General features: G+C 41.6%; 2 protein-coding genes and 1 long non-coding RNA gene across 3 annotated transcripts in view; 1 reads left to right on the top strand and 2 right to left on the bottom strand.

Moving 5' to 3' along the window:
* The window catches only part of prss12 (serine protease 12), a 39,003-nt gene extending 26,130 nt beyond the window's left edge, over positions 1-12,873 (top strand). Inside the window, exon 15 of the mRNA XM_076992490.1 lies at positions 10,237-12,873. Within this exon, the coding sequence (XP_076848605.1) occupies positions 10,237-10,544 (308 nt within the window). The 3' untranslated portion in view covers positions 10,545-12,873. The remainder of the gene's footprint in view (positions 1-10,236) is intronic.
* LOC143495189 (uncharacterized) lies at positions 8,664-14,400 on the bottom strand. The gene is made up of 3 exons (XR_013125588.1): positions 14,171-14,400; positions 9,329-10,533; positions 8,664-9,138 (listed from the first exon to the last, which is right to left on the bottom strand). It is a non-coding gene; the product is annotated as an uncharacterized LOC143495189 (long non-coding RNA).
* Positions 14,401-14,819: 419 nt separating this feature from the next.
* LOC143495186 (bifunctional heparan sulfate N-deacetylase/N-sulfotransferase 3-like) overlaps positions 14,820-15,000 on the bottom strand; it is a 27,073-nt gene continuing 26,892 nt past the window's right edge. The window contains exon 9 of the mRNA XM_076992493.1: positions 14,820-15,000. This exon is cut by the window's right edge and continues 748 nt beyond it. The gene's annotated coding sequence lies outside the window, so the exon portion shown is untranslated.

The raw sequence follows: 15,000 nt of genomic DNA on the forward strand, positions 1-15,000 counted from the left end.
ACACACGGTAACTTCGCAACGTGGACGCGCAGGTGTTAAGAGGCTGTTAGTCTTCACTTCATGGAAGGAGCAGACGTGGACCCCGCCGCTGAAGGGGAGACGTCATGTAGAAGATTGAGCTGCAGTAACAGTTACAGCATTAACAGTAACAGCAGTAACAGCAGTAACAGTAACAGTCAGCAGTAACAGTAACATCATTAACAGTTACAGTCAGCAGTAACAGTAACAGTCAGCAGTAAAAGTAACAGCATTAACAGTTGCAGTCAGCAGTAACAGTAACAGTCAGCAGTAACAGTAACAGCATTAACAGTTGCAGTCAGCAGTAACAGTCAGCAGTAACAGTATCAGTTACAGACAGCAGTAACAGAAACAGCAGTAACAGTAACAGTCAATAACAGTTAGCAGTATCAGTCAACAGTAACAACAGTAACAGTCAATAACAGTCAGCAGTAACAGTCAACAGCATTAACAGTTGCAGTCAGCAGTAACAGTAACAGCAGTAACAGTAACAGTCAATAACAGTCAGCAGTAACACTCATGGTCAGCTGTGACTGGTCTGTGGACCTCAAACAGTGAAAAGCAGAGTAAGGACAGAACAGGTCAGCACTATAATGTATAACACATAATCTATCATATTCAATTGATATATACTGGTATATTAAAATAGGGGTAATATGGTTGTTTTTTTCTGGTTCCAGTGGGATCATGATGTGAGCCAGTAAATATTTCCCATATACAAGGAATTACAGTAGTCTAACCCAGATGATATAAAAGTTAGATTATTTGTTCCAGGACCTGGAAAAAAAGAAATGGTTTGACGTGAACTGTTTCTCAGATCTAATAAAACTTGCTCTTAACAACAGAGTTGATTTGTAGTCTTGGATCTGAATAATAAAAAAAGCCTGTATTTTTGACATACTCTGGTCAGACATAGTCAGTGCGCATATGTTTCTGAGCAGGTTTCCAGTCACTTTAGGAGAACCAGAAGAAAGATGCCAGTTTTACTTTAAAAACACTGACATCCAGGTCTTGTTATCCTCAAGGCACTCAGTGAGACATATTAAATTATTCAAATCAAAAGAGAAACTACTCCCTTAATCCCTTAAAAGAGAAACCAACTCCCTTAATTAATTAAGCTTTTTTGGTACCATTTCATTTGTATGACAGTTAAGAATCTATATTCTATTTGTACATTCTAGTTCTATATTCTGATTCTATATTCTATTTCACAAAAATATTCTGTAGAACTAAGAAGATGACCTTGAAAAAGAGTTTAGAGGAGGAGGAGCTTCTGGTGCTGGTGGAGGAAACTCTGGTGCTGTTTCAGCTGGTTTTGTCTGAGGCTGAAGATCACGGTTTACTGCAGCAAGGAAAACATTATTTGTATGAAAGCTCTTAGGTTTCCAAAGGTCTTGAATCCACTAGCAGGAACTGAAGAGTCTGGCCCTGGGAGAAGGTTTCTCAGCGCTTGTTTGGCCTTGGTCTGCTTCACTCATCCCCGTTGACTTTGCTGCAAACAGCTGGAAAAAATTTGTCTCCAAGAACAGCTTTTCAAAGTTTCAAATTCCATCAGTCTGTGCGGTTATGTCTTAACGTGTGGTGAACGCGTTACCGTTCGAATGAGACATGCTTAGTGACCAGACAAAATAGAAACCCGTGCTCAGTCCCACGCTGGCTGGTGTCCGGCCCTGGCAGCCGCTGCTGCGTGTTACGGCGGTTGACTCGGCTGCCGTGTGGGAGCTGACCATCGACCCCTGAAGACACGACTGCTCTTTTCTGCAGACGCTGTGCTCAAACTCACCCCCTGGAGGCCTTCAGCGGGGCCGATTCCAGATGTTTGTGGACAGCTCCATTTCGTTGAGATGTTCTTGAGCTTGAGGTGCTGGTCCTTTGGGTGTCTCTGGCTGAGTTTGGACGAGCTTGTCCTCCCACACCATGAAGGTGTGTGGCGGTTCGTACAGCACCGTGTCATTTACTGTGATGCATCATACCAGTCGTTGATTTACTCAGCTGTTGTCAGTCCAGTGCTGATATGTCTACACCCACAGGGTATGGCCATTGGCTGGGGACGTGGTCATGGACATGGGGTGGTCATCCACCGCTACTCCACACTCACATCCTTGGACAGACCATGACCAGACCTTCTCTGGGTTCCTACAGGTTGCATTTGGAGTCCATTCTCACTGAACTGTTCACACGAGTTCAGAGTGAGAACTTAGTTACTGTGGTGTGTGCACGTTATACCGGTCGCCCCCTACCGGTCGCCTCCGTCCACAGCGGCAGTTGTCGTTGTTTTTGTTGTGTTGTGTTTGTCCCTCAGGTAGGCAGAGCCCGCGAGCCATCTCACCTGAGGGACGTTTGTCTGTCTATATGTCTTGTCTTTGTACCAGTTGACCGCTCGTCATTATATCCTTCGTTTGGATATATGTCACGGGTTTTTGGTTTGCGCACTTTTCTATTAAACCATCCATTTTCCCTGAGACTTGGCGTGATAGCTTCCATTTTATTTAGCTAACCCTAACCCTAACCAGTGCTTAATTTGTAAATCAAACGATGCCGGAACGCAAAGAGCGGCACGAGACAAGGTGTCACTGAGGCCAACAATGTCAACGGATCGCACACAAAACGCAATGCTTAGGCGCACAAATGTCAAAATAACAAGCCAATTTGTATATATATAAATTACTTTTAAATTATTTACGTGTGTTTTATAAGTGTTTTAAGTGCAGAAGTGCATTTGAAGTGCATTTTCAAGTACTTTCGCCTAAATTCCAGCACTTTTCAAATCTGAAACACAAAGCAACATTAAAATTGGTCAGGTAAATGTTCCTTCTCCTGTTTTTGAGGGCTGTTTCTTTATACTACCACATATCGTTCCGCCGTTCGCGGAGGTTCGTGCAAGGTGGGCGGAGTCGCGAGCTACAGTCACTCGCGAAAGTATAACTAGCTTTATAGGGGAGGCGCCTAAAGGCATCGCTAAAAGGGAGAGCTCTTATGTGATTTAGGAAGCCTGAATGTGGATCTTGTGTTTAAAAAATGTCTTTTATAAAATTTGTTCAATTAATTGGTTCAACACAGACAGATTTCTTCATAACTTATAATTAATAGGCTTGAAAGTTACCGGATCGAGGCAGACAGTTCCCGGAACGCACCCTTCAAAATGAAAGAGTTCCCGGATCCTGTTCCAGCAGCTCAAATTAAGCCCTGACCCTAACCCTTGCAGCAGCGTTCTGAACTCGCTGTAGGTGAGAAATAGAGCTTTTTGGAAGAGCAGATAGAACAGCGTTACTATAATCTAGCCTTGATGTGATAAATGCATGGACAAGTTTTTCACTGTCAGCAGAAGAGAGCATATCAATCAATCAATCAATCAAAGTTTATTTGTATAGCGCTTTTAACAACTCAAGTTGTCGCAAAGCAGCTTTACAGGGTTTACAAGGTTAACAATACTATGGGTCCAGAACCCTAATGAGCAAGCCAAAGGCGACAGTGGCGAGGAAAAACTCCCTATGTGTTTTTCTTGGACCTTAGTGGTGTTTCGAAGGTGAAAATAAGCTGTCTTGCATGTAGTCATGATGTGTGATTTGAAGCTGAGCTCATTATCAAAGGTAACACCCAGATTCTTAACACATTGTTTGGCATTCAGATTCATTTGATTTAAATAAGTCTGGACATCATTCCTCTGTGAATCACTACCAAGAACAAAAACCTCTGTTTTCTCTTTATTTAATTGCAGAAAATTGTCAGACATCCATGTCTGTATATCATCTATGCAGTCAAACAGTGAGCAAATTGATTTTAGGGCTTTAGGTTCTAGAGAAATGTAAAGTTGAGTGTCATCTGCATATTGATGGTAACTAATACCATGTTTGTTAATGATGATATGTGGTAACGGAAGCATATATAGGTTGAACAGTAATGGCCCAAGAATTGATCTTTGGGGGACGCCACAAGTTATTTTTTGAAGTGTGGAGGAAGAGGTACCTAATGCTACATAGTAATCATGCCCAGTTAGATACGATCTAAACCAGTCTAAGACTAAGCCACTAAGGCCTACCCAGCTCTGTAGCCTTGATGCTTGCTTACAAAGCCAAAAATGGACTGGCCCCTCCCTACATGTCGTCCATGGTAAAAAGCCAAACTGTACAGCGAACACTCAGAACCTCAAGCTTGGCTCGACTTGAAACTCCATGCTTAAAGTCTCATGGAAGACAAAGCTCCAGACTATTCTCCGTCCTGGCTCCAAGATGGTGGAACGATATTCCATTAGCTGCTAGGACTGCAGAGTCTATTGCTATCTTCAAGCGTAGACTGAAGACTCACCTGTTTGTTGAGTTCTTACCAGAACACTAACTCAGCTGATACCACTTGACGTTGTTCTTAAATTGTATGTGTCTATGGTTATTTGTGCTTCTTGGCAAATGCCTAACTTGCAAAACATTAGGTAATGACATTGACTCCTGTAGTTTAGTAGTAGTCTGATTCAATGGTATCTTGAATTCTGGCCTATCTGTACTATTACCTAGGATGTATTCTGTGATCAGAAGTAAAGCACTTTGTAAGTTGCTCTGGATAAGAGCATCTGCTAAATGCCATAAAATGTAGTCAATCAAAAAGTATGTCATAATCAACGGTGTCAAATTGGCACTTAAATCTAGCAGAAAAAAGACTGAGAGTTTGCCTGCATCCTTATTCATTCTCAAGTCATTTACTACCTTAACTAGTGCTGTTTCAGTGCTGTGGAGAGCTCTGAAACCAGATTGAAAAGTGTAATTTATTTGATTTACTTTGACATAGTCATTCAACTGGATTGACACTACTTTTTCAATGATTTTGCTAAGAAAGGAAAGGTTAGATATAGGTCGATAATTATTAAGAATTGTGGGATCAAGATTTCTGTTCTTTAATAGTGGTTTAACCATAGCAGTTTTAAAAATTTTAGGGAATTCTCCCAATTGCAGAGACTGATTAACAATCGTTAGAACTTCATTAACTACTGAGTTCAGAACCTGCTTGAAAAAGCATGTTGGTAAATGGTCCAGTTCACAAGTAGAGGATTTTAGTGATGAAATCACATCAAGTAGTGTTACCATGTCAACGTCTTGGAAATAAGACATATTAAAGTTAGGCTGAGTAACTGAGGGTTGATAGTCTATTAGTGCTTGTTGCTATGTTCTGCCTTATACTAGTAATCTTGTCCCAAAAAAATATTGCAAACTCATCACATTTTTCAACTGAAACTGTCTCAGGGAAGACACAGGAGTTGGGGTTTACTAGCTGATCTATACTTCTGAACAAGACAGCGGAGTTATTATTGGATGAATTGATTAAGGTAGAGAAATAGTTTTCCCTTGCTGATTTCACTTCACTGTTGTAATTCTGCAATGTTGTTTTATAAATATCAAAATGTACTTGCAATTTTGACCTTCGCCATCGTCTCTCAGCCTGCCTACAATCTTGCCTAAATTTTATAATAGATGGCGTGTTTCTCCAGGGCATCTTAATTTTACCAGAGATAATTTTAGTTACCTTTGGTGCCACAGCATCAATACAGTTCCTAACTCTGTGTGAATGTTTCAACTAACTCATTCCCATTTTCTGAGAGAGGAGGGAGGGACTGTATCATGTCTGTGAAGGCCACGGCACTGCCAGCACTGAGATAACGCTTGGTTATTGTACGCTTTTCACTGAGTGTTCTAGTAGATAATGACATATTGAGAAATACACCAAAATGGTCAGAGATTGCAACATCAGTAATTTCAGTATTATTAACCTCTATGCGTTTAGAAATGATCAAATTTAAAATGTGGCCATGCTTATGAGTTGGGCCTGATACATGCTGTATGAGATCAAAAGAGTTATCCTCATGAATTCTGAAGTGATTGGATTTGTGGCTATATCCATGTGAATATTAAAATCCCCAGCAATTAAAACATAATCAAAATCAATTAAAATCCTAGAAAGCATTTCTGCAAAATCTTCAAGAAAATCTGTATGTAGTCTGGGAGGATGACAACAATCAAAAGAACTGAATAAGTACTGTTTTTTTGTAATCAAGTTTTTATTGAAGATTTTTTAGACAACAGATGAAACAAACAGTATAAAGAAAATTCTCTTTTAAAATCCCACCCCACCCCACCCACACCTAACCCACTAAAACCAGTTCACCTAACCCATAACTATCCCTTCCCACCCAACCACCACACACTTAGCACAGTATGTATATGAAAACAAAGTCCATGTACAGGAAGTGATCATGATAAAAGAAGGATTTTCACATCTTTAATTACCTTTAGCCATATCCTCAGTACATCTGGATTTGCTCTATTGACTCTAGCTGAAGATAATTCTAAGTAAAGAATATCTAAGAAGGCGTGTAACCAGTGTGTACGAGAAAGCGAATGGGGCGGAAGCCAGCGCTGAACAATCACTTTTTTAGCGGCCGTCATGCCAGCCAACCAGATTTTCCGTACTCTCTTTGCCATAGGAAAAGTAGAACTATCAAGTAAAAGATGCAGAGATGGGCTTATTGGAAAATTTGCGTCCGTTAATGAAGAGAGAGTTCTAATTACCTTATTCCAGAATGTTGATACTTCTGGACAATTCTAGAAAGTATGCATAAAAGTACCTAAAGTATTGTTATTACAAAATGTACAGTAGGGATGGGTCTGAATAAGTACTGTTGAGTTGTACTGCCAGATATTCAAACGTAGGATGTTCCCCTAATGAGATCTGCTTACATCGGAATGCTTTATGGTAAAACATGCAACACCACCACCTCTCTTATTTACTCTAGAGACATTAAAATAGTTAAAGTTGGGAGGTGAAGCTTCATTTAGCACTATTGCTCCATTACTATCAAGCCAAGTCTCTGTTAGAAAAAGAAAGTCCAGACAATAATCTTCAATTAATTTAGCTATTATAAAAGACTTGTTTGTTGTTTGTTACAATGTTTTGTATTACTATGTTTTCTTCTGATTACATTTTTATTTAGATTCTGAGAGCCATGCCACCGGCTATTTAAAATAACTGGAATGTAAACACTGACTAGGAGCATGGGTTGCTATGGTTTCAGCAAGAGCCACGTGTGAATCAGAGATAAGATGTATTTACACATTTTTCTCAAGCCATTGCAATTAATGTATTACTGTACAAATTAGCCAACAGCTTTTTGATAATAGATTACTTTTTTTAAGTAAGTTTAAACAGTGCTTGGTAGTGGATGCTAACTTTTGGATCTTATCGCAACTATCAATCAAGATAATTTTTTGTACAGCGATAATACCACTACCACACAACAGGTCATAAAGTAAAGAGGTAAATCTGGGTTCTGGGGTAAGTGGGATAAAGAGGTACATCTGGGTTCTAGGGTAAGTGGGATAAAGAGGTACATCTGGGTTCTGGGGTAAGTGGGATAAAGAGGTACATCTGGGTTCTGGGGTAAGTGGGATAAAGAGGTACATCTGGGTTCTGGGGTAAGTGGGATAAAGAGGTACATCTGGGTTCTAGGGTAAGTGGGATAAAGAGGTACATCTGGGTTCTGGGGTAAGTGGGATAAAGAGGTACATCTGGGTTCTGGGGTAAGTGGGATAAAGAGGTACATCTGGGTTCTGGGGTAAGTGGGATAAAGAGGTACATCTGGGTTCTGGGGTAAGTGGGATAAAGAGGTACATCTGGGTTCTGGGGTAAGTGGGATAAAGAGGTACATCTGGGTTCTAGGGTAAGTGGGGTAAAGAGGTACATCTGGGTTCTGGGGTAAGTGGGGTAAAGAGGTACATCTGGGTTCTGGAACCTTCTCTGAAACCTCAGGAGAACTTGAGAACTGTGAAGTTCAGCAATTTGTTGTTTTGAATCTGTGAAGCTCTGGCAGCATTTGTTTACATTACAGTCCCTAGTATATTTGTTTATTTTGTTTCATTTAATTAATATGTAAACACCAAATGTCATTACGGTTAAAACAATGTGATGGAGCTAGTGGTGTAATTGTTTGTTTACATGTAGATGTAAACAAGCAGATAGATGAATTATTACTCTTCAAAGTTTCACTCTGGGGTTTCTCATGATCTGTGAAGTTTTCTTGAGAATGCAGTCTGCGTTTCATCTTTATACATCTGTATTTAGACAGCACATAGTGAAAACAGTGTCATGTCACCGTGGAAACCCAAAATCCCACACGCATTACCTAAGTGTGCAAGTTTGTTGTTTGATGCATTTTACAAAACTGGCAATGATGTTGAATTGAACTGGCAGTTCCATAGAGGTCATTTTCAGAATGGGGCTTGTGAATATTCATCCCTGAAAGAGTTGAATTTGTGTATACTTGATGTATAAAGTGCTGTGTTCGTGAGAGAGAGAGAGAAAGAGAGAAAAAGTAAGAGAGAAAGAAAGAGAGAAAGGAGAGAAAGAAAGAGCTACCACACAGAGAGAGTCTGTGATGATGATGGTGTGTGTGTGTGCGTGTGTGTGTGTGTGTGTGTGTGTGTGTGTGTGCGCGCGTGCGTGTGTGTGTGTGTGTGTGTGTGTGTGTGTGTGTCCGTGTATGTGTGTGCGTGTGTGTTGTCCTTCGGGAATGTGGAAAGAACTGGTGATGTCATGCATGCAGCTGTGTGTCTAGGGAGACGGTCAAAGACAGATAAGACAAATATTACGGTTGTTAACAACAGTTCTTTTAATATTATATACATGTACATATAATCAAAAAACTGCTAAGATAAAGATAATTAAGAAACGTGGCTCAACCAGACACATCCATTACCCACCAAAGCATGTCTAATGTAAACTTACATAGTCAACCATGGACACTCACACACACACACACACACACACACACACACACATGCACATTCATGCACACATGGGTTTTGCCCATGTCTACATCTGTGCAGCTGTGTTTTACAAAAAGAAAGAAAAACATCAAAGTAGCTAACATTCTTGCCCATAAACACACACACTGACTTCATGCTGTCTTAGCGTGACCATAGCAGATAGGAATTTCACCATGGAACATTGATGATGTATGCAACCGTGTGCATACCTGTGGTGTGGTTCATGCAGGTGAACCGGGAGTCCTGCACCTGAGCCAGTTCAAAGGGGTCAGAGGTCACCCTCATGCAGTTTGTTGTTACAAGTGCAAACCTTCTGAAAACACAGGAGAAAAGTCATCTATAGAGTGACCGTGTTTCAGCAAAAGCAAGAGGTAGAACTCTTGACCTTTGTTCTGATAATCTCATTTCTATACCAGGAGTGACATAGTCTCTGTAATCTCTGTAATCGACCCAACCCTAATCGAGCACACCTGCCCCAGTTCTTCAAGGCTGTAGCATCTTACCGTTAGCGCCAGGTGTGTTAGATTAGGGTGGGAAGTGAACTCTCCAGGGGTGATGGATGTCCAGGACGGGACATGGACACCTCTGTCCTTTGGTCTCTCCCTGTCAGTCCAGTTAAAGGGACAGGAGTGGTCCGAGCACCAACAGCGTCATCTGGTAACACTCCTGACAGTTCATACAGAGTTTTGGTAGTTGGAATGAATGAATGTGTTTGACTGACAGCTACTTCATACGTTGCTTCTAATGACTCCAGCTGCTCCAATTGCTGCTTAAGTCATTGTGAAGTGGTTCCATCTGGGAATGAGCTAGAATGGACTTTTGTGTGGAACTAATGTAATAGTTGATTTGCAGGTAATTTCACTGTCTGTCTCATCTCATGTTGAGAGTTCTTGGTGATTTCTCTTTTGCTTTTGTACACACACGCACGCACGCATACACACACACCCTGTCTCTCTCTCTCTCTCACATACACACACACACACACACACACACACACACACACACACACACACCCTGTCTCTCTCTCTCTTACACACACACACACACACCCTGTCTCTCTCTCTCTCACATACACACACACACACACCCTCTCTCTCTCTCTCTCTCTCACACACACACACACACACACATCCTGTCTCTCTCTCTCTCTCTCACACACACACACCCACACACACACACACACTGTCTCTCTCTCTCTCTCTCTCACACACACACACACACACACACACACACTGTCTCTCTCTCTCTCTCTCTCACACACACACACACACACACACACACACACATCCTGTCTCTCCCTCTCTCTCTCTCTCTCTCACACACACACACACACACACACACACTGTCTCTCTCTCTCTCTCTCTCTCACACACACACACACACACACACACACACCCTGTCTCTCTCTCAGGTCGTGCGTACTCTAAAACCCTGCAGCAGGCTTCCATCACCGTCCTCAGCAAGCGCCAGTGTGAGCATCGCTATGCCGACCACTTCACCAGTCGCATGCTGTGTGCCGGCTCTGCCTTCAATGATCGCCGCGTGGACAGCTGCCGTGGCGACAGCGGCGGCCCGCTGGTGTGTGAGCGGGAGAGTGGTGGTTGGGTCGTGTATGGGGTCACGTCTTGGGGTCACTCGTGCCGACAGCAAGACTCCCCGGGCGTCTACACCAAAGTCTCCGCATTCATGCCCTGGATCAAGAAGGTCACTGGCCAATAGGGAGTGAGAAGGACAGAATTAGCATTTGAGATTAGCCAATGAGAGGTATTCTTACTATGAAACAGAGTATAACTAATAGTCTGTCAGATTATCAGTGTGCAGTCAGATATAATGGCAGAAAACGTCCATTTTATTAACTGGCTTGACTTTCTTAGTGATGCTTTTACATGCCTCTTAATAACAGTGAATCTGTTCTGACTTTTTGAAAAACGGTTCATGAAACATTGTTATATCTTTGTAACATAGTGTTAAAATTTTATGAACACAGCCCCACGGACTTTTACTCAAATGTCTTTTATTAGGTTAACATTTTCTTTGCTTTTAATGCTAGCAATCCTTGGTTATCGGGACCAAAACATGAGAAAGACTGAAACCATCAGTAGTTCAAATGGCCAGGTTGGTTAAAGGGGCAGAATCTGGGAACTGATGAACTGAAATCGTTTCCAGTGTGAGAGAAGACGTGGACTCTTTATCTGCATCTAGACAGTAAATCCTCCTCTCGTGGGATACAGTCGCCATGCGGTTGATAATGGATGATGTTGCTTAACCAGTGGAGAACCTCCCCAGGACAGATGACATCATGTGTAGCTCATGTGTTGTGAGCCCGTGAATGTAGCAGAAATGACTTGTTTATTGCAAATGTACCACGACTGGAACATATATGTACAGGTACATGTGTGTACCGACACGTGTCTGTACTGGAACGTGTGTACTGACACGTGTCTGTACTGGAACGTGTGTTCTGATACATACATGTACCAGCACAGCTGTACTGGGTCATATGTGTACTGGTACCTGTGTGTACTGAAACATGTCTACCAGTACATGTCTGTACTAGTACATGTCTGTTCTTGTACATGTGTATGTATGTGTGTACTGGTACCTGTGTGTACAGAAACATACACGTACATGTCTGTACTGGTACATGTCTGTACTGGTACATGTCTGTACTGGTACATGCAATGCACACACACATGTAATGACTCCAATTAACTTGTGGTTTGCACTAGATTCATGTTGTTCTGTCTGCACACGCTGACCCACTGGACAGTATGTATACAATACACACCTCTGTGTTTTTGCTACATGGACTTAATTCCAAATGACTTTTTTGTACTTTTGTTTTCATGGTAAATAATTCAGTGTCAACATAATATCAATTTACCAACTGAATATCTCAGTCCTTCATAATCACATGTAAACTCATTGAATCAAAAGGTGCTGTCCTCTTGTTGCACTTCTAATACCTGTTCCTGGTCCTCGGATTAAATACTGTCCAACTCACACACACACACACACACACACACACACACACACACACACACACACACACACACACACACACACACACTTCTGTCACACACACTGAGCAAATGAGGGTCTGTTGGCCTTCAAGTCCACTCTTTTAACATCGTGCAGTGTCCTGACATAGATCCACTTGCTGCTTTTCTCAAATGACTTAAGGCACATTCATTTATCTTCTTTCTATTTTCTTGTTGTCGGTATCATAAAAAATGTGGATGTTTGTAGTGGTATACAATGAAAAAAATAAGAAAACCTTTTTCCATTTAACAACTTAAGCAACTGCCATCCTTATGTAATTTGAGTAGACCTTGATGTAGACCTAACCCTAACCCTAGACCTCAGTAAACTGGGACGTATTTGGAAGGTCCTCAGTCATATTTGTTTGTTTTAATCATTGCCAGTATTAAGTTTATTGTTGTTTTGTTTGTTTACCATGCTGACTCATGCTCGCTGACACCATAATGTTTGTCTCTGTGCTGTAGTGATAATGTGGTATGAAATCCTTAATACTACTTTAACCTTCTCCCATTTTTATATTATTATTACTATTATTATTATTATCATTATTATTATTATTATTATTTTACCTCTGTTTTGTCCAGGTTTATGAGAATGTTAAATATGGCCGAGTTAAAACTGACATTTCTGTGGAGCTCATCCTGACCACACGTGGTGTGTGTATGAGACGACTACCTTAACTAGTTACGACCCCTATGATGTTGGTTCCGCACACGGTCACAATGTTTACACAGGTTTAAGGCTACAGCCAATCCTATGTAACGTATGTCTATAATTCAATATGTAATGTATGTTCATAATTCAATATGAAACATATGTTCATAATTCATTGCATAATGCGAAAGGGATTTGTTGAAATTTTGTCAACCAGATCCTTTCTCATTCTTTTCCTTTAAGCGGTAATGTCTAATAGCGTTGTGGCGCATGTTATGTTTATGAAAAAGTCTTAATTTCATGTAGTGCAATATTTAATAAAGGTATTACTTCCTTTTTAATAAATAAGAGAAAAAAGGGAGCTCAGATGAAAGTGTTGTGGAGATAATGGAAAGATCTAGAACAAACTCTGGGAGCCCTAAAGTTGCAGAACAAGGATGAGGATGACCTCGGTCCCACCTCCTGCTGTTACCCCCGCGGCCTGCTGGGTTCTGCACATCCGAGATGATACTTGTGAGAGTCTTAAAATTTGGGGAATTAGTCAATAAATATCAGGAGGGGAGGAGAGGGGGGAGCATTGAAGTATAAGGACAGGAAAACACAAGAGGAAGCGGTGAAATCTCAGAGAGACAGAGAGAGACGAGTCAATCGGAGCCAGGTGGTCTCTGAGCAATGAGAAAAGTCATTACATTCACTATAATTTACTGGAGAAACACAGCTGGATGTCACTTTTAGGTGTGCGTGCGTGTGTGTGTAGGGTTGTGTACTTCACGATGATATTTCACGATCTTTTAAAGTAAACCAACGCAAATGTGTGTGAGAGAATGTGTGTATTCTACCTTACGCTCCTGACAATTAAAGGTCAACCATACAATGCAAAATTAGGGTAGAACATTTGTTAGTCAATGAGAAAATCCTTTTTTGTGTCTTGGCGAGCACTAATGGGTTTGTTAGCTTAGTCAATCCTTCAGTGTTCTTGTTTGCTCAGCAAACACCAACCCCAGTTCCCGGACCCTTTGTTTCTGTGTGTGTGTGTGTGTGTGTGTGTGTGCTTCAAACATGCAGTCAGCCTTCACGTCTGCTGTTTAACAATCACCCGGGCAAAGCGATTCACCCGTGTGAACACATCCTCTGAAATGATGAGCAGGACCAGACATTTAGTAGCCCAAATTCAGCAAATGTCCTGCCAGTAGAGGGCAGTGCTACCAGGGGCCGTAACCGTGGTGACGGTGTCATAGTCCAGCTGGGGCAGCGTGTCGTGGTTTTAGAGGAGACGGGCGACCGCATAGCAGTCATTCTGGTGGACAGAAGACGAATCGTCTACAGGCAGCATGAAGGGAGGTGGGTGCGAGTGGACCAGGCGACGTGAGACGGGAGTAGAGATGGAGCCAGTGGATCTGTGCGTCCCTCGTCCACCACGTCTGCGTGACTCGGGACTCCAGCTCTCCCACTTCCAGCATGGCAGCAATTAAACCAGCCACGCTGGTGTTCGAGTGCAGTGACGCGAGACTGAAGACAACCACCGTCACACAGCGTGTATAGTTTTACCTCAACTACAGCGAAGCCAATTAGGTGTAGGAATATATATAGGCATATACACCACCACGCACACACACATTCACAGTAATTAATTAGTTCTGGGTTCGTACCTGCTGACGAGTTCAGTTCGTGGAGAAGTTCGCTTCAGGCAAATGGATTTTGTAAGAGTACTTGTGCTATGAAATGAGCCGCTTTGTTAAGAGGACTCTTGTCATGGAGAGTCTCTTTGACTCACATGCACTTGTCATGGAGTCACTCTGATGTGTTTTATCTGTTATTTGTGAGAAACAAAAGCGTTGTGCTGAAGAGGTTGTTGAAGAGCAGTTGGGCACCGTGTCGGTGTGACTGGGGCGCCACCGCCTGGATATGCTGATTCATTACAACTAACTCCAGTTTCAAGTCTGCTCTCTCTATTTCAGTCTGGTCTCACTGGATTGAGATTATGATCCGAGTGGGTAATTCTTTTGACTTTTTATCAAGGCACAAACATTTGTATTATGTGTTGTATTAAGCAAAACACAATTTTATGCTTTAACCTCCTTAATACAAAATCTCATTTGATGTATGAAACATCTAAACTGACTGGACATTTAATAAAACTATTCACCCCAGCAAGAAGTGTGGAACAAACTTCTCTCAATAACGTGATGAGATTATTAAGAGTTACAATCATACTCTCTCACACACACACACAAACACACACATACACACGCACACACACACACATAAACCAACAATAATAAAGAGCAAGTAACAAAGTTACAAAAACATAGTTCCAGTGTTTATTATATTTATATATATTTCTGTACATTTCCAAAGCACCACCATCTCACTCAAATGAGACAATTCTATTCATAAAGAAAGGGGGAGGGGCCATTTGACACAAAGGACCAATCAGCTTGGGCCCATCTGGATGAGCAAAGCAAAGGCTTACCTGGCG

This window comes from Brachyhypopomus gauderio, unplaced genomic scaffold (assembly GCF_052324685.1).
Source record: "Brachyhypopomus gauderio isolate BG-103 unplaced genomic scaffold, BGAUD_0.2 sc94, whole genome shotgun sequence".
Classification (NCBI taxonomy): Eukaryota; Metazoa; Chordata; class Actinopteri; order Gymnotiformes; family Hypopomidae; genus Brachyhypopomus; species Brachyhypopomus gauderio.